The 20646-nt window shown below is 41.2% G+C and overlaps 1 protein-coding gene across 7 annotated transcripts in view; it reads left to right on the top strand.

Annotated features, from left to right (window-relative positions):
- Positions 1-20646, top strand: part of LOC140191897 (rho GTPase-activating protein 27-like) — a 272124-nt gene that overhangs the window by 215775 nt on the left and 35703 nt on the right. For 6 of the 7 annotated variants that reach the window (XM_072249735.1, XM_072249734.1, XM_072249731.1 and 3 more), the window contains 6 exons: positions 1643-2044; positions 7372-7602; positions 9172-9252; positions 17379-17510; positions 18982-19068; positions 19564-19631. In XM_072249735.1, the coding sequence (XP_072105836.1) occupies positions 1643-2044; positions 7372-7602; positions 9172-9252; positions 17379-17510; positions 18982-19068; positions 19564-19631 (1001 nt within the window). The remainder of the gene's footprint in view (positions 1-1642; positions 2045-7371; positions 7603-9171; positions 9253-17378; positions 17511-18981; positions 19069-19563; positions 19632-20646) is intronic. The other variant, XM_072249733.1, reaches the window with a different exon arrangement.

Below are 20646 nucleotides of genomic sequence, written 5' to 3'. Positions count from 1 at the left end.
AGAGAATATCCAGAGTGGGTAGGGGTTTTTGATATGCTGCTTTAGACCATAAGAATAGGAGCAGAATTAGGCCATTTGGCCCATCAAGTCTCTTCCGCTATTCAATCATGGCTGATCCTTTTTTCCCCCGGCCTTTTGATGTCATGTCCAATCAAGAAACTATCAAGCTCTGTCTTAAATACATCCAGTGACCTGGCCTCCACAGCTGCCTGTGGTATCAAATTCCACAAATTCACCACCGTTTGGCTAAAGAAATTTCTCCGTATCTGTTTTAAATGGATGCCCCTTTATCCTGAGGCTGTGCCCTCTCGTCCTAGACTCTCCCACGATGGGAAACGTCCTTTCCAAATCTACTCTGTCTAGGCCTTTCAACATTTGAAAGGTTTCAATGAAATCACCCCTTGTCCTTTCAAATTCCAGTGAGTACAGACCCAGAACTATCGAAGGTTCCTTGTAAGATGACCCTTTCATTTCCAGAATCATCTATGTGAACTTTCTCTGGACTCTCTCCAATGCCAGCACATCTTTTCTTGGATAAGGAGCCCAAAACTGTTTATAATACTCAAAGTGAGGTCTCACCAGTGCCTTATAAAGCCTCAGCATCACATTCCTGCTCTTGTATTCTAGACCTCTTGAAATGAATGCTAACATTACATTTGCCTTCCTCATCACCAACTCAACCTGTAAGTTAACCTTTAGGGTGTTCTGCACAAGGACCTCCAAGTCCCTTTGCATCTCAGATTTTTGGATTTACTCCCCATTTACAAAATAGTATGCACATTTATTTCTACCACCAAAGTGCATGACAATGCATTTTCCAACATTGTATTAATTTGTCACTTTCTTGTCCATTATCCTAATCTATCTGAGTTATTAGGAAGGATTGCACACATTACTCTAAATTAGATCCACTGAGGTTGGGTGGGACTACAAACATGGGTTAAGGATGAAAGGTGAAATGTTTAAGGGGAACACGAGGGGAAACTTTACTCAGAGGGTTGTGACAGTGTGGAACGAGCTGCCAGTGCAAGGTATTCAATTTCAACATTTAAGAGAAGTTTGTATAGGTACATGGATGGGAGGAGTATGAAAGGCTATGGTCTTGGTGCAGGTCAATGGGACCAGGCAGCTTAAAAGGCTCGGCGTGGACTAGATGGGCTGTATTCATCTCTGACTCCATAGCTGCCACAGAATGGTGCCTGCTGCGATTTATGTTTGAAAGTTGCCAGGAGTCCTGCTGACTAATCATTGCCAATCACAAGATGGGGGCACAGTTTCTTCGTGATCTTCAGTTTTGTTGGGAGTGTTGATATGAAAATTACCTCCTTCAAAGAAGCTACAGAAATTTTTTTTAAAAGTGCTAATTTCGTAGGGTATTTTAACTATTTTTGACAGAATTTGAATTTCTGTACAGTATTTAAGAGCTGGGTAACATCTGTATATTTTAAAGAGGAGGAAATTGCAGGAAAATGTATTGCTTTAATGTGCCATAATGTTCGCCTGTGTATTGCCAAAAATGGACACACCTGCTTGTGAAGCAATTTGGAGTCTGTTGAGTGAAAGGGCAGTATTTAAAAATAAGAGTTTGATCTCTTTCCCCCACGTGGACTTCACTGAATCTTATTTTCTTTTTCTTTTAAAGGTGTTCAATAAGAAACCTGAGGCAGTGTATCAGAATGTTGCACAGCTGAAGCAGGAGTTAGCGGAGGAACAATCTGTTCCCAACACTGGCTTAACCAATCAGCACGAAGAATGGGAAACGCATACTGACGAAGCGAGTGGGCAACTTTTCTACTACAACCCGGTGACTGGAGAGACAACTTGGGATTGTCCGTTCAATACCTTGGAGAGCAGGGAGCAGCAAGCCTCATCGTCTCACAGTTCTAGTATAAGCATTCCCTTGGCAGGATGGGAAACACACTTTGATGAAGTTAGTGGTCAGCCCTATTACTATAATCCAGCAACTAGAGAGACCACCTGGGAACGACCTGAACAACAAGAGCCAGACACGATGGACCGCGAAGATATTCTTCGAGACCAGAGGGTATGTTCCTGTGGCTGGTGGGAGGGGAAACTCACTGATTTGTATCTAGAAATGAAAAATTGGGACTTGGTTTCAAGGGTTAGCAGCACTTCATCTCTGTTCAGTGAATGAAATCCTGTGAAGTGCAATATCCTTCATACTCAAACTCCTGTAATCAAACATTGGAAGTATTCATAAGCACAAGAAAGTCTGCAGAAGCTGGAAATCCAGACCAACACACACAAAATGCTGTAGGAGCTTAGCAGGGCAGGCAGCATCTATAGAAATGAATAAAGAGTTGACGTTTCAGTCCGAAACCATTCTTCAGGTCTGGAAAGGAAGAGGAAAGGAGCCAGAATAAAAGGATGGGGGGATGGGAAGGAGGCTAGCTAGAAGGTGATAGGTGAAGCCACATAGGGGAGAAAGGTAAAGGGCTGGAGAGGAAGGAACCTGATAGAGGAGAGTGGACAATAGGAGAAAGGAAAGGAGGAGGGGTACCGGGGGAGATGATAGGCAGGTGAGGAGATGAGAGGCCAGAGTGGAGAGTAGTAGAGGAGAGAAGGAGGGAATTTTTTCCACTGGAAGTATTCATCAGGTCAGGCAGCACCTGTGAGGAAAGAAACAGAATTAATATTTCAGGTCAAGCATGCCTCAGAACCTGCTAATGTTTCAGTTTGCCACTATTTCTCTCTCCTTTGATGCTCCCTAACCTGTTGAAAGTTTCCAGCAATTTCTATTTTAACTTTGAATTTATAGAATCTAGAGATTTTGTTTATATATGACCAAACCCAAAGGTTGGTGGACAAGCTCCAGGAATCTATCATTTTCATTTTGATCCAAACATTCATCCAATGCTCCTTTAAGATTCCTTTCCTCCCCTGCCACCCCACCCCCCCGCCCCACCTCCACAGACAGGTTAGCAACAGATTTCCCTCTGATCCTTGCCTTTCACCGCACCAATCTCTACATTCAATATTTCATCCTGATGAAGGGTCTTGGCCTGAAAGATTGACTGTTTATTTGTCTTCATAAATGCTGCCTGACCTGAGTTCCTCCATTATTGTGTGTGTGGCTCAAGATTTCCAGCATCTGCAGAACCTTCTGTGTTTATGATCCTTTGCTTGCTCCACCAGGTCCTGCGTGATTCCTGCAGGGAATACCATCTTGTGACTTCCTAGTCTGTTCATCCCTCATCCCCTTACCTTGGGACTTCCACTTGCAACTGTAGGAGTATAATTACCGGCCCTTGCACCACCTCCCTCAATGCCTTCCAGAGATGTAAGCAGCCTTTCTAAATGAGTCAGAGGTTCACCTGCACCTCTTCCACCTTTTCTCCATTCAATGATTACGATGTGGTCTCCTCTACGTAAGAGAAGCCAAGTGTACTGTAGGTGAATATCTTGCAGAGCACCTGAGCTCTATCCATGAAGGCCACCTTGAGCTCAAAGTTGCATGCTATTTTATCTGCCCTTCCCACTCCCATTCTGATCTGCCTGTTGTTAGCCTTCCTAATTGTTACAGAGAGGCCAAACAACAAATTAGAAGAAAAAACATCTCATGTTCCACTTGCCAAGCTTAAGCCCAATGGTACGGACATTGAAGTTTCCAGTCTTGATTCACAGGTATATACTTTTATCCCTCGGTGCCTGTGTCTCTCTTTGGCGTGACTCTGTCTCTCGGTCAGTCATAGAATCAAAGAGCGATACGGTATGAAAGCAGCCCCTTCAACCCAATGCCTCCATGCTGACAAAGATGCCTATCTAAGCAGATTATATTTGCCTGTGTTTTAGCCCATGTCAAAGTTCAAAGTACATTTATTAACAAAATACATATATCACCATATACAACCCTGAGATTTATTTTCTTGTGGGTATACTCGATAAATCCATAGAATAATAACCATAACAGAATCAATAAAAGACTGCACCAATTTGGGCACTCCACGAGTATGCAAAAGACAACAAACTGTACAAATACAAAAAGAAAACAATAATAATAAATAAGCAATAAATATCAAGAATGTGAGATGAACAGTCCTTGAAGTGAAGTTGAGTGAAAGAGCATAATGGTTGAGGGGTAATAACTGTTCCTGAACCTGGTGCTGTGGGTCCTGAGGTTCCTGTACCACCTTCCTGATGGCAGCAGCGAGAAGAGAGCGTGGCCTGTGTGGTGGGGTTCCTGATGATGGAAGCTGCTTCCCTGCGGCAATGTTTTGTGTAGATGTGTTCAATGGTGGGGAGGGCTTTGCCCATGATGGACTGGGCCATTTCCACTACACACTACATTTTGTAGGAATTCCCATTCAAGGGCATTAGTGTTTCCATACCAGGCCATGATGTAGCCAGTCAATACACTCTCCACTACACATCTATAGAAGTTTGTCAAAGTTTTAATACTATGCTGATCTGCAAACTCCTAAGGAAGTAAAGGTATAGCTGTGCTTTCTTATGTGCTGGGGCCAGGACAGGTCCTTCAAAATGATAACACTAAGGAATTAAGATGCTGGCCCTCTCCACATCTGATCTTCTGATGAGGACTGGCTCACGGACCTCTGCTTTCATTCTCCTGAAGTCAATAATTAGCTCCCTGGTTTTGTTGACCTTGAGTGAGAGATTGCTGTGGCACCACTCAGCCAGATTTTCAATGCTGATTCATAACCACCTTTGATTCAGCCAGTGACAGGGGTATTGTCAGAAACTTGAATATGGCATTGGAGCTGTGCTTAGCCCCACAGTCATAAGTGTAAAGCGAGTAGAGCAGGGGTCTAAGCACACGGCTTTGTGGTGCACCTGTGCTGATGGAGACAGTGAAGGAGATGTTGTTGCCAATCCGAACTGACTGGGGTCTACAATATCCCTCTAAACCAGGGATTCCCAACCTGGGCTCCATGGTTCCCTCTGTTAACGGTTGAGGTGCATAGCGTTAAAAAAAAAAAAAAAAAAAAAGTTTGAGAACTCCTGCTGTAAACCTTTCCTGTCCATGTACATGTCGAAATGTTTTTTAGTTATTGTTATTGTACCTGTGTCAAGTCTCTTCTCAACTTGTTCCACATGAATGCAGGCTTTGTGGAGCATACTTTCTTCAAATAGTTAGAATTAAGATAGAGGAGGATAGGTCATTTTTTTTAATGAAGGACGGAAAGGAAACCCTGATTGAGGAAAGAAAAAATATTCAGGAAAATAATTAAAATAAAACTTTGTACATCTGTTTAACCTCATCTGCTATCAACAGGATGCAGCAAAGTTACTTGCCAAGATATTTTCAGCTATATCTCAAAGGTCGGGATTAGCAGTTGGCTGTATGCACCACTATGAATTATTTGCATATTCTCTTGTGCCATACATGTTCCTGACTTGGAATTTATCTGCTGTTTATTGCTCAAAAATGATCATCTTATTTGCTGTTATATGCTGTTTGTATCACTGCATTGGTATTCTTGCACTGCTCTCAGTGCTGTGGGAGCCTCTTCACCACATAGACTACAGTGGTTTAAAAGGTGATTTGTCCACATTTCTTCACTGAGATAGGTAATGAGTGCTGGCCTCGCTGGTGACTCCTATATCTAATACCTTCTTCTTTTAAAAAAAAACGGTGACTTACCGTGCTTCAGAAACAGGATAGCAAGAGTATGCCCAGGTACGGGTTTGAGGTTCTGATGACTGATTGTCAGAAAGCCACATACTGAATGACTGCATCATTGGTAATCATGCATAAGGGGTAATTCCACTTAGACAAGCACAACCAATGTGAGAAAGAATGCAAGCAGGTTGTTCTTTGTGTCTGTATTTGCCACATTAAGCACAGATATGGGCCACTCTGAAATGTGATCTGATCTATCATCCCAAATACAAGTGCATCACAAAAATGATGTACAAATACAGAATTCTGGGCAATACTTTTTCTAAAGAGTACTGGCTCTGGGCCTATATTTGCTGGAATTTAGAAGAATGAGGTGGGATTTCATTGAAATCCATTGAATGTTGAATGGCCTAGATAGAGTGGATGTGGAAAGGTTGTTTCCTATAATGGGGGAGTCTAGGACCAAAGGGTACAGCCTCAGAATGCAAAGACGCCCATTGAGAATGGAGATGAGGAAGAATTTCTTTAGCCAGAGAGTAGTGAATCTGTGGAGGCCAAGTCATTGGGTATATTTAAGGCAGAGGTTGATAGATTCTTGATTAGTCAGGGCATGAAGGATATGTGGAGAAGGCTGGAAACTGGGCTGAGAGGGGAAAATGGATCAGTCATAATGAAATGGTGGAGCAGACTCGATAGGCCAAATCGCCTAATTCTGCTCCTACATCTTGTGACTTAAAACCATTTAATTACAAATATCCATTAATAGTTTTAACCGATTGCTTTTGGCAGATGAAAAAGAAAGTCTAGTCACGCCTTGTCAGCATCTTCATCCCACAAATTCCAAAAGTTTGTATTTCATCTGCCCCAAGGCAATGTAGAATTGAAAATTAATGAAAACCAAAAATAAAATCTGCAGATGCCAGAAAGCTGAGATAAATCAGTAGGTCAGGTAGTCGCAGTGGAAAGAAAAACAGATGATGTTTCAGGTTGAAATGAGCCTGTCAAATCTGGGAAACAGAGAAAACTAATTTGGCTTTAAATAAGCAACACATACAATATGCTGGAGGAACTCAGCAGGCCAGGCAGCATCTATGGAAATGAGTAACCAGTCGATGTTTCAGGCCAAGATTCTTCTTTAGGATCCTTCATAGTTTTCATTTTTAGGTAATGTCACTTACATCATGCCCCTATCAAAAATTTGCAATGAATATATTATAAAATTTCTTACTCCTCCTTTGTGCTTGAACCACAGATGACAGACAAAAACTGGATTTCAGAAACCCCATTAGTGTCATACTAGACAAGTTCATACAGTAGCAATGCTTCATTAGCTCTTCTTAGCTATTGCAATGTTCCAGCTTACTCTATGGTTTGCAGTTATATAAATGTAAGGTATTCAGAGTAATGTTTAACAGCTCTGATTCACCCATGATCAAATAGCCAAGTGAGGCTTGCTCTGTGAATGGTATTCAGGTAGGAAATGCTGTGTCACCAGGTTATTTAATATAGAGGGCAGTGGGTATCTGCAAGAATATTCCAGCAAAGAGGGGCTGCTTTCTGGAGAGAGGAGCATAAATGGTGCTGTTCTCTGAACATTTATAGATCAATATAAACATGGCGCTGTAAGCATATAGCCCACATTTCTTGCAATATTCACTCCACCTAACACATTTGATCAACTATTCCTGTAACTGTCAAACTCATCACTAATCAACTGTGAATTCTTCCCTGTTTTGGGTTTGGCTCATTCCTTGTTGTGCTCATTTCAGCCTCCCACTCCAGAACAAGATTACCCCGAATTGATTGAGGAGAGTCCTCCTGGATACCGAGGTCATCAGCGGCAGCCATCAAACTGGTCACAGGAGGACTACAGTGAGCCACAGTCACCAGTGGACATGCCTGTATACCAGTCGATTGACCCAAAACCACCTCCAGGCTGGTCCCTTGAGTTGGATCAAGAAGGGCAGATGCTTTATACAAGTGAAGTTACCCAAGAAAAAGTAAGGAACATGTCTTTGTGTAGTGATAGTATGATGCATAATGTATGAAATTTATAATTTTGTGTTCTGAAGCCAAAACCCTTTATATTTTTAAGTATGTCTCTTAGAAATGACAAAATACAACTGCATTATTTTCTCCTGTCTGGTTACTGCTGTGTTGGTTTAATTTTGAGAATTAAAGCCATTATCTGATGTGAATAATCATAAACTTTATATAATTTGTTTATTGCACATATTAGTTACAAAGTCTTGTTGATCTAAGTTTTGGTGAGATTGCCTAGTCTATTGTTGAAGAATTTCTATGTTCAGGTAGCCCAGATAATTTTATATAAATCTTTTGTAGTGGAGTGTGTGGGAAATTTTTACAAAATAAGTTCTAAATGTGGAGTTTGAAATATAAATCATGCAAATTCATGGTCCCAAAGGCAGTGCTGGTGATTTTTATTTATATTGTACATTGGTCCTTCTCTTTGTGGGAGACTAATGAAGGACAAGGAAGGAACGCCATTTTAAATGTTAGTACAGATCAAATTCCATTTCATTGTTGACAAACGCTAGAAATATTACTTGCACTGATGAATGGACACCTGCATGCTTGTGAAGGTTAGCTTGTTTTGTGCATGACTAGCATAAGAATTTAAGAAAGTGGGGCAGGAATAGGTTGCTGTACCAGCAGATAGCTTATGGTTGATCCCATCTTGACTTCAGCTCTCCTTTCTCAACGTTTCCCAGCACAGTCGACTCCCTTGGGTGCAAAATTGGCCCATCTTGCTATTCAATTACTTCAGTTTTCTGTAAGAGTATTCCAAATATTTACAACACCCCTGAGAGAACACCTTTCTCCTCATGCCCGTATTAAATAGGTCCCCTTTATTCTGAAGCAGTTTCCTTGTTTTAGAATACCCCTCCCCTCCCCACCCCCTTGCGGGAAATATTCTGTCAATATTTTCCTTGCCAAGACACCTCTGTATTTTATGTGTTTTAATAATGCCTGCTGCCTGCTTCAAAAGACTTCAGTAGGTCTTGGCAGTCTACTCAACTTTTCTTCTCATGCCAGATATCAACCACTTGAACCACCTATGAACAGCCTCTTAAAGCTAATATAGCTTGCCATAGGTGAACAAAGCCAAACTGTTTTAAGGAGCACTGTAGGCGTAGGTTAGTGTTGGGAAATTGAGGAGTATTGGGAAGTTGCCCTATAGTGCCAGCTTTTCCTACTTTTCTCCAACTTCCACTCGACATTCCATTTGCCTTTCTAATTACTTGCTGTGTCTGTATGTTAACTTCCTGTACTTCACATGTGGAGGATTGTCTGCCTCCTATCAGAGCTTGTGCCACCATTGAATGACATTTGATGGAGCTGCATTGATTTTGGCTGGTTACTTCAGCTATGAACAATCCCTGGGAGTAGTTCAGTGACAGGGTTTGCTTTTCTGTATCTATCCAAAATCTTGGACTTTGTGCCTTAAATTTTATAATTCCTCAGACATCATTTCTTTTACAGGATTGTTAACATTTTGTATGATGACTGATATAGTGTGCTCTCAATTTGTATTTTGTTCTTCGTAGTGGATCAGGCATATGGACACCAACGGCAAGTATTATTACTATAATCCAGATGAAGACAAATCAGAGTGGGAACTTCCACAGGTAAGGAATGGTTATAGTTATTGGAAATTGAACCATAAAGGAACCCTGATTGATAATTCCATTATAGAGTATCCATATTGCTTAGATTTTGTTCCTAACTATATTCTTGTCTATGCATAATTCCATTATAGAGTATCCATATTGCTTAGATTTCGTTCCTAACTATATTCTTGTCTATGCATAAGTAAGCATTAAAAAGTTGTTTTGTAAAGACTCTGATGGAATTGCACCCATTCCAATGCACACACACGCGGCAGGCAACATCTATGGAAAAGAGCAAACAGTGGACCCTCCTTCATCTTGGCCTGAAACATTGACTGTTTACTCTTTTGCGTAGTTGCTACCTGACCTGCTGCGTTTCTCCAGCATTTTGTGTTTGTGTATTCCTTTGTATTTTCAGCATCTGCAAACTTTATTTGTGTCCAATGCATTACCAGCCCAGAAAATTGGGTTTTCAGATGTGCGTATCATTACCTCAATGTTGTCTATGTATGTGATGAGATTGTCAATACCCCTGACACTCTCTTCTCAATTAACTGATATTGGCTAGAAAGAACAACAATCTGCAAATTAGTGAACAGGAATGGGGCAAGAACAGTGGAAGTAGACAAAACAAAAGTTTTTGTTCTTGCCTTGTGGTTGCAAGAATGGAGGTGGCCATTTTGTGAAAATGTTCTTGCAGCCGCCATTTTGTGAACTATTTGGTGAACTCATTCTTGCTCAGCGATAGCTTAATCAGAGCAGTTGAATGTGGATGCAAGTAGTTTAAACCTGAGATAATTCTCAGATAAGAAGCTGTTTACTATGAAAAATGGAAGTTCTCAGAAGGAACAGCCTGTGATCTCATTATCTGAGCCCAGTGTTTGGCTGACCTGGTCAGACTAGTTTGAATCGGTCTAAGTTGGACTGAAACGAAAGAAGTTGCCTAAGCATAAGGCTGAAGGAAACAGCCATAAAGCAATTCTGCTTGTAATCTTGGGCCACATCCATTGAGAAGCTGACACAGGTCAGTCAGATGACCTTGGGCCAATGAAATTAAAACATCATAGATTGATCTGATAAGAAAAGTGTAAGAACGGAGGATTTTGGGAGCGCAGGAAGTGACAACTCTGTGGAGACCAACCATTGCGGATGACCCCACAGGAATTGTGGCAATTAGTCATAGTCATAGTAGTCATAGTCATACTTTATTGATCCCGGGGGAAATTGGTTTTCGTTACAGTTGCACCATAAATGGTAATAGAACCATAAATAGTTAAATAGTAATATGTAAATTATGCCAGGAAATTATGAAATAAGTCCAGGACCAGCCTATTGGCTCAGGGTGTCTGACCCTCTAAGGGAGGAGTTGTAAAGTTTGATGGCCACAGGCAGGAATGACTTCCTATGGTGCTCTGTGCTGCATCTCGGTGGAATGAGTCTGTGGCTGAATGTACTCCTGTGCCCACCCAGTACATTATGTAGTGGATGGGAGACATTGTCCAAGATGGCATGCAACTTAGACAGCATCCTCTTTTCAGACACCACCGTCAGAGAGTCCAGTTCCATCCCCACAACAGCACTGGCCTTATGAATGAGTTTGTTGATTCTGTTGGTGTCTGCTACCCTCAGCCTGCTGCCCCAGCACACAAGAGCAAACATGATAGCACCGGCCACCACAGAATTGTAGAACATCCTCAGCATCGTCTGGCAGATGTTAAAGGACCTCAGTCTCCTCTGGAAATAGAGACAGCCCTGACCCTTCTTGTAGACAGCCTCAGTGTTTTTTGACCAGTTCAGTTTACTGTCAATTCGTATCCCCAGGTATTTGTAATCCTCCACCGTGTCCACACTGCCCCCCTGGATGGAAACGGGTCACCGGTACCTTAGCTCTCCTCAGGTCTACCAGCAGCTCCTTAGTCTTTTTCACATTAAGCTGCAGATAATTCTGCTCACACTATGTGACAAAATTTCCTACCGTAGCCCTGTACTCAGCCTCATCTCCCTTGCTGATGCATCCAACTATGGCAGAGTCATCTGAAAACTTCTGAAGATGACAAGACTCTGTGCAGTAGTTGAAGTCCGATGTGTAAATGGTGGAGAGAAAGGGAGACAAGACAGTCCCCTGTGGAGCCCCAGTGCTGCTGATCACTCTGTCGGACACACAGTGTTGCAAGCACACGTACGAGACTACATCGAGACTACGAGGAATGTCTGACCAGCGTAGACTACATTTCATAGGTATTACCTTTTCTCCTTTTTGACTGTTCATGGAGGGTCAGGGAAACCTAATAGGTGTGCACATAGGTTTTTAGTTCTGTAAATTTACACATCTGTTAGCTGAGCCAATAAAGGTACTTCTCAGTAAATACAGATACTCTCTGTGCCTAACTGATCATTATTACTGAGAGTTAATACTTGAGGGTTAATCCTCGTAACACTGGTGAATAACCTGCAATGTGCTTTGCACTTACTGCCCAATGAGGAGCTAATCGTGCACTAAATTGCCAGGTTGGTTTGTGTTCTGCTTCTACAGCAGTTTAGTTATAGCAGGTTGAATGCCTAGAGCAACGTTTCCCTGCAGAGACCCAAGTTCTGCTGCCAAATGCAGTATGAAACTGTTGCAGTGAGTGGAGTTGTAGGGGGATGCAAGAGATTCTGCAGATGCTTGAAATCTTGAGCAGCATTCACAAAACGCTGGAGGAATGCAGCAAGTCAAGCAGCATCGTTGGAGGGAAATGAACAGATGACATTTTGGCCCAAGATCCTGATGAAATGGATAATGAGGTTGTGAGGGTGGTACAGGAGGAAGAAGCTAATAATGGCATCAGCCTATTCTATAAACCTATTGAGGAAAAGTGTGTATGGAACTGGAGGAGACAGCAGAGGTACTTAATGAATACTTTGTTTCATTATTCACTACGGAAAAGGATCTTGGCAATTGTAGGGGTGACTTACAGCGGACTGAAAAGCTTGAGCCTACAGACAGTAAGAAAGAGGATGTGCTGGAGCTTTGGGAAAGCATCAAATTGGATAAATCTACAGGACCAGACGAGATGTACCCCAGGCTACTATGGGAGGCAAGGGAGGAGATTGCTGAGCCTCTGGCAATGATCTTTGCATCATCAATGGGGACGGGAGAGGTTCTGGAGGATTGGAGGGTTTCAGATGTTGTTCCCTTATTGAAGAAAGGGAGTAGAGATATCCCAGGAAATTATAGACCAGTGAATCTTATTTCAGTGGTTGGAAAGCTGATGGAAAAGATCCTGAGAGGCAGGATTTGTGAACATTTGGAGAGGCATAATATGATTAGGAATAGTCAGCATGGCTTTGTCAAAGGCAGGTCGTGCCTTACGAGCCTGATTGAATTTTTTGAGGATGTGACTAAACACATTGATGAAGGAAGAGCAGTAGATGTAGTGTATATGGATTTCAGCAAGGCATTTGATAAGGTACCCCATGCAAGACTTATTGAGAAAATAAGGAGGCACGGGATCCAAGGGGACATTGCTTTGTGGATCCAGAATCAGCTTGCCCACAGAAGGCAAAGAGTGGTTGTAGACGGTCTGTATTCTGCATGGAGGTCGGTGATCAGTGGTGTGCCTCAGGGATCTGTTCTGGGACCTCTTCTCTTTGTGATTTTTATAAATGACCTGGATGAGGAAGTGGAGGGATGGATTAGTAAATTTGCTGATGACACAAAGGTTGGGGGTGTTGTGGATAGTGTTGGAGGGCTGTCAGAGGTTACAGCGGGACAATGTAGATAATGTGCTCAGTTCTGTTCACCTCACTACAGGAAGGATGTGGAAACCATAGAAAGGGTGCAGAGGAGATTTACAAGGATGTTACCTGGATTGGGGAGCATGCCTTATGAGAATAGGTTGAGTGAACTCGGCCTTATCTCCTTGGAGCGGCGGAGGATGAGAGGTGACCTGATAGAGGTGTATAAGATGATGAGAGGCATTGATCGTGTGGATAGTGAGAAGCTTTTTCTCAGGGCTGAAATGGTTAGCACGACAGGACACAGTTTTAAGGTGCTTGGAAGTAGGTACAGAGGAGATGTCGGGTAAGTTTTTTACACGGAGAGTGGTGAGCGCATGGAATGGGCTGCCAGCGACAGTGGTGGAGGTGGATATGATAGGGTCTTTTAAGAGACGCCTGGATAGGTAGATGGAGCTTCGAAAAATAGAGGGCGCTGGTAACCCTAGGTAATTTCTCAAGTAAGTACACAGTTGGCACAGCATTGTGGGCCAATGGGCCTGTAATGTGCTGTAGGGTTTCTATGTTTCTATCACACAAAGATGTTGAAGGCTAGTGGTGGCCTAACATGAATCTGTGGGATTGCAGGGATAGAAAATGTCTGTACCTGCAGGATGAGTTGTTTTGAGAAGCATTGACCTGAGGGAATAGTCTTGTGAAGAACTGATTGAAGCAGTAGGAATAATTTATACAGCAGGATGTACAGTGCCTTGGAAAAAGTATTCAACCCACACAACTCTTTTCACATTTTTACTATCTCTTTTTCTAAATTTAAAATATATTGAAGTAGGATTTTTGAGCTAATCTACAAAGTATTATGCATCATGTCAAATCAAAAGAAAAATGCCAGAACCTGTCAACAATTTATGCACCATTTTGTTCACGCTTCATGGTTTAGAATTGACTTCCAACACTGACCCCTGTGTAAAGGGCCACACTGCTACTTAGTTCAGTAACTCTCTTCAACCACACCATAATCTCACAAGCAGGGAAATGACTTTCCACAATGCCTTTTGCCACACGTTGCCCAAATCCATTCTCTAGCAAAGAATGGTGCTGAAACTGAGTCACGTGCATTGTTTTTATCAAATGGTCCAAAGATCAGGAAGCCTGTCAATCAAGAGGATAAAAGTGACTCTAATAAGTCACTGCAGACAATTTAAATTTATTCACTGGTGGCCCACCACACAAATCTTCCACTCCTAATCTGATTTGATCTTGGAATCTCCTCTCTTGGCGACGTGATTGGCCATTTGAATCACGGCAGTTCTCCCTCACCACCTCATTATCCATTTCATTCTCTAAGGACTACGTGTGTACTTTCTGCAGATCCAGTTTTGTATACAGCACAACACGCAATCTTTGAAGGCCACCACGGGTATGCATTGCAGGGCCTCCCACATTTATGCACGTGAAAGACTTCAACAATCCTAGGTGTGATACAATCAAAAACATTAATCTTTCATTAATGGGGTAACATTCAACTCTATTCTGCCAGTAACTAATATGCCCCATCTGAAGACAGATCTGAAAGGCAAAGACATCATGGCACAATGTACACTTGACTATAGAGTCACTCCAATCTTGACCTGTACATTACTGGATGACTCTTTCGTCATTCATTCATTATGTGCGATGTCATATCACATGGGTGATCATAGTCTTCCCATGACTGTGAATGTTCCTGGCAAACTTTTCTACAGAAGTGGTTTGCCAATGCTGCCTTCTGGGCAGCACCTTTACAAGACAGGTGACCCCAGCCATTATCAACACTTTTCAGAGATTGTCTGCCTGGTGTCAGTGGTCACAAAACCAGGACTTGTGATATGCACCAGCTGCTCGTACGACCACCCAGCACCTGCTCCCACAGTTTCAAGTGACCCCGATCAGGTGGAGGGAGGGCACTAAGCAGGTGCCCAATGGTGACCCGCAGGCTAGCATAGGGAAGGAACGCCTTGCACCTCCTTTGGTAGAGACGTATCTCCATTCTGCCACCCATACTCTGTAGTAACATGCCTTAAAAAATCACTAAGATCTGGATGTACAGTTCTGATGATTGGCTGTGCCTTAGAGAAATGAATCCTCAATACAGTGGATTCTAGTTAATTGGGACACATCATGACCCGTACATTTTAGCCCAATTAAGCGGCTGACCCAATTAGCTGAAGTTTGGTGGAAATAGTTAAGAAGGTACATTTTTAAAAAAAAAGGCAAGCTACCATTTAACTGAGTAACAAATTATGTATTTAAGTGAAATATAGAACACTATCAATACTACTACAGTACTATAAAACTGTTAATGATGGATCCAGTGTACCAGTGTGTGCTGCCGTGTTCTTTTGATTGACTGTAAATGAACAAAATCAGTGCAGACACCTGGTGCAGATAATGGACTGCCTTCCTACAATCTTCGAGATTATATTCGGCTAATCTTTATTTTCGTCATAGCTTTCAAGATGATTGTCGATAGCTCAAAATTCCTCGTGGGTTCTAACTTTTGAAGACATGAAATAGTTTAATTTTCACTCTGGGCCATTTCTGGCACATCAAAACTTGGACGTTTGAAACCACAGAGAGCAAAGAAGTTCTGAATTGTCTTGTTGCTTATTGCTCACCAAATATCAGTGACAAAAATCATTTTTTTTAACACAAACACATGCAACTGAGACTATTTAAAAACTGCTCTGAGCATGGTGTAGTGTCTAATGGTCACACAAGTGCACTTGACTGTTTATAGTTAAAAGCTGTTTGGCAACAGTCTCCTGTACCAATTAAGTGGCATAGTGTCCCAGATAAAAGGAATCCCAGCTATTTTCTCGACTAGTTTTTATTCTTCAGGAGTTGTTCCAAATAAGTGGCTGGCCGATTTAACAAAATAGCCCAATTATCCAAAATCAGACGTACTTGTTTTCAGGACTTGGGATAGGATTTTCCCAGACTATGTATCTGATGCTAAGGTCTGGACTTGTAGAGGGATATACTTGCATCAAAGCTGGTACAGAGAATGATTTCTGTTTGATTAGGTTGATTTCTGGGATGACATAAAAAGAAAGATGTTCATCTGCACAATGAACCTGTACTCATTGAAATTTGGAAGAATGTGAGGTGATATATCTGAAACGTGCAGGGTTTTGAGGAGGATTGACTGAGTGATTGTTGGTGGAATATTTTCGGTAGTTGTGGTATCTCAAACTTCAGGACTCAGGTTTAGAAATAAAGGCTCTTCCATTCCAGAATTTGTTGTCTTTCACCTAGTCATGACATTGTAATTCTCTAGCCAAGAGAGCTATGGTGATGGCTTCATTGAATGTATTCAATGTAGACAATTGAACAAAAGGGGAATCAAGGTATGTGGACAAAGTAGGAAAGTAACAAGACTGGCTCAGTCTCGATCTTATTGAATAATGGAGCGGACTTCATGGGCCAAATGACATAGTCCAGCTTCAGCTTCTTCTGTTCTTCTATTTAAAAGAAAAGTGGGCAGTCACACATTGGAAAGTAATGGAATTTTCCATAAGTTAGCCAATCATATCCTTGCTATCTCCTTGAGAACTGACTGTAAGGTGGGTGAGACGAGGGGTTTGGATGGTGCAGGAGCAGTCAGGTCAGGCTTGAGGGAAGGGGATTGTGGATCTTAGGAGTTCAATAAGTGAGCTGCAAAATTTAAATTGAAGTTTCCATAAGAAGAGCAGGAATTTTCCTCCAGTTCTCACAAAGAATCCATGACCTGTCTTGCATCGAATGTTTCCTGGGAACCTGCCACAGTTGGGTGCCACCTGGTCCTAGATTGCTGCCAATACCCACAGTCAGATTCCAGTGGGAGTGAGAATTGACCATTCAGAGCAACAGGTTTCTCTAATCTCCATTGCAGCACACTATTTTCCTAGTTTTGTGGATTGTACATCATTGCACTCAATTCCCACTGCCCCTCACCAACTGAAATTCAGCTCTGAGCGTTGCTGGATTGTGTGAGCATATGGGCACATGTGTACCTTTTGAACTAGGAATACTATGAATCAGTTTTTGGAGAAAGGATACTACCCTTTCTAGGTTTTGGGTCTGAAGAATTATAGGTTTTCTGGTAACAGACCAAATTTAGAAAGATTAGTCATAAAAATCTTGCATATGTTATAAACAGACAAGATAGTATTCTATACAATTCGAATTAAAACCTCTTCTAGTGAGAAGAACTTGAACTGCTTCACTCCAGATCATTCTCTGGGGCAGTACATGCAGTGGCTCTTCTTACATTGTACCTGAAAAGAGATAACTGCTTCTTTATCCTGTGACAGAGAAACGATCATTTTATAAATGTCTAGATTGTATTTTTATGCATTACCAGCTGGTTGGATTAAGCAGACAATTTAATGCTTTTACCCCTTCCCCAGTATGAAGCTCACTCAAATCGACATAGTGCAGGAAATGGAATCGACCAAGAGGGAAATTTAGTTTTTTCAAACTGGCGCCATGGCCAGTCACTGAAAATGGTTCCACCACTACGCTCTGAACCTGAGGAGAAGGTAAGTGATGAACTATTCTGTCGGGCTCTGCAGGGTCATAGCCTTGAAGATCCCTCTTGTTTACCACAGTGTCACCTCGAGCACCAGGGTTCATATCCAAACTCATGAGATGAAAATCTTTTCTGACTTCTAGTTTAAACTTGAAATTAGTCCAACTGGGCTACTGTGCATGGGATTTTGATCTGGTGATGCGGGTGAGCAGACCAGTGAATCTCTAACCATCCAAAGATGTTTGGGGGTGGAGGCGGGTTTGAGTTGGAAATTAAATTTTGGAACATTCTTGCCTCCAGTATGGATGGTGATGGGGTCAATTTAGAGTCAAATTGAAGCATTCTGTATGAACAGTGGTGTGGATGTTCATATCGAAGTGAACACAAACAAATATTTAAGTGTTTGTTAAAATATTAAGTTTCAGTTGTATTCTGTATTATGGAGATATCACACAGATGTATACAATGCAAGCCTAGCACCTTAACGATCCCTGTGTCACATTTTCTATAGCAATTAACACAATCAACAATGGCACAGTTGTATTTGGTATTGAGTCTGTCCTATCATAATGAGAACAAAGAGCTGAGATCTTATATATGAAAATTAGTTACACATCATTCAGTTCACAATCCAAATAATAATTCCTCTCTGGGCATACAAATGGATGTGGATGTTTTAAAACTTAAATGATTCAATGAGAAACCCATGTAATATGTTCAAAGCAAAATGTGTATGTTTATATTTACAGTGATTTATTTCCCCTTCAATGCTATGGATTGCGCAATGGCCAAGATATTTGTATGTACATAGAAAATCTAGTCCACAATGACTGTAATTGTGCCTCATTCTTACTTGTGCTATTTATGTGGGATTTATTTTATGACATTTTAACCATAAATGCCTAGTGTCTCTTTTGTCCCAGTTTTCTGAAGTAAATTAGGGGCAAAGAAAAACTTCAATGTTACAAAACATCCTCAAAAAGGACCATACAACAGCCAAAGAAGGAATCAGTTTGGAACACAGTTCATATCTGATGTTTTCACATCTGACTTTGCTAAGTGCTGGATATAATTGTATACTTTGGGATCACTGGATTGACTTTCAATCTCAGTCCATTGTGCTAAATACGCCATGCTTCAAAGAATGAAGTAGATTTTAGAAATGGATTGAAATACGCAGCCAGTGTTGTATTGGCTTTTAGTACATATGATCAAAGATGATTTTTGATGCTGATGTGTTTAAAAGCTGAGTGAATCCATTATTTCATTCTTGACTTTGTGTAAGCCTCTTCCATATTTGGTTGAGAGATGCATCATGTCCAATATTGTTGGGGTAAAATGATTTGCAGATTTGGTGAGAATGTTTGGGACCTTCAATTTTGCCCCCTATAGAATGTTATGGTATCCCACAAATAAGGGAAAACAAGCAACTAACTGCAAATGAGTTTGAAATTAATTAATTTCTGTTCTGTTTTTTTAAGGCGTTATTCGCTATCCATAGGCGAAATGCGTCTGATTTTAGTGCTGAACTTGCACTTGGGCACCGTGTTGAAATCCTGCTCCCTCACGTTAGTGCTTCCTGTTGTCTGTGAGGTCATCTCCTACTTCACACTGATCCACTTGCTGCAATTCCCATAACAGCTTGGCATGCTCTTCAACTCCTCCGGAGTTTACTCCTTATGCACGGTGTTTCATTGGGGATCCTGTTCACTGATTACTTTTTAAAGTGCTGAATTTCTAACATCTGAAAAGTCTTTTTTTTAAAAAAATTATGGTCTCCACCTAGTGCCTGATCCCTTCTCAGCCCTTAACACTCCCTTGGTGTTAGCTGGAGCTGAGCAGCTTCACTGAGGCTCTGGCTGCTTTTAGTAGGATACCCTATAGATATAGCAAACTGCTGTGGGTATTTTCAGTTCTCATTCGTCTCCAGCATGTAACTAATTTCTACCTCACTTGTAATGCAGCTATTTACTGGCAGTTTGATGTGCATGGGAAGTGAGCACATAGCTTTTGACTTCTCCCTCTGTGTGTGTTCACATGTGATTTCTCTTTCAATTGTTTAGTCCCAATCATTGGATAAAGCTGGAATTCTAAACAAAGCCAAGGTGGCAGATAACGGGAAGCGCATCAGGTGAGAAATCTTACTCGACTTGATGTCTTCCCAAGAGGTTTAGTGACATTGCAGTTCTTAAGTTAAATGTGTGGCTAAATTCAGTGAGTTTCAGTTTGCTTATGTGATAAGTAGGATGTTAATTAAAGCTCTGAAAGGCTGCTTCCTTCCTGCTCATTTCCTCACTTGCAAGTTAAGTATATGTGCAAGTTCACTGTATTAAAGTTTTATGTTGTTTCACCACATTGTACCAATTACTCTTTAGAACTTTGTTTTTTGGTACCTTCTATTCTGGTGTGATATTTAAGTGAAAAAGGCACATTCTTCTAACAGTTCCTTTGTGACATTATGGTAATATTTATGTCAGTCTTTTATATGCATTACTTTTGCAACCAGCAGGCTTTCTGCCATATTTGAACATCTTACCTAGTATTCATTTTCCTTATGGTGCTTCAACAACAGATCGAGATAATCCTTTTCTGCCTGTTTCCTCTTGTTTAACTTAGTGATTACTTTCTTTATAGTCATGCACTGATGTAGGTCCAATCATATTGTGTTCTGTTACCAATTAACCACTATTATTGGAGGATCAAGTAGTTAGGAATAACAATATCAATTGTATAATTCATATTGTTATTACTAGCAGTTGATCCTTTTTTGATTACCTTCTCATTTTCAAAATCTGAGTCCATCTGGCCAATTAAAATGTTTCAGCATAGAAGATTAATGTGAATAATATTGTTTAGATTATCCACCTAATTAAAAATAGGAGACTGGCTTCTTGGTATCTGATCACAGGGTATCTGTGCCACAGTATGTATAAGGACAATTCCCTTTGAGACATTTGTATAGAATTTTTTAAAGTAATTGTGCTTCAGTGTGTTTCTTTACCAAACCCCTCTCCCATCCTCTCCCAAATATATTGGCTCTTATTGGAAATGTTCATTGCTTCTCATTGAGAGTCTCCAAAGCCCATTTATGTGGATTGTAGGTATTAATTGCATAGTTTGTTGTTGTCCCAGCATAGTGCAGAAAT

This window comes from Mobula birostris, chromosome X (assembly GCF_030028105.1).
Source record: "Mobula birostris isolate sMobBir1 chromosome X, sMobBir1.hap1, whole genome shotgun sequence".
Lineage (NCBI taxonomy): Eukaryota > Metazoa > Chordata > Chondrichthyes > Myliobatiformes > Myliobatidae > Mobula > Mobula birostris.
Note: the sequence above shows the minus strand (reverse complement) of the source record. Positions and strands in the feature narration are given on the sequence as shown.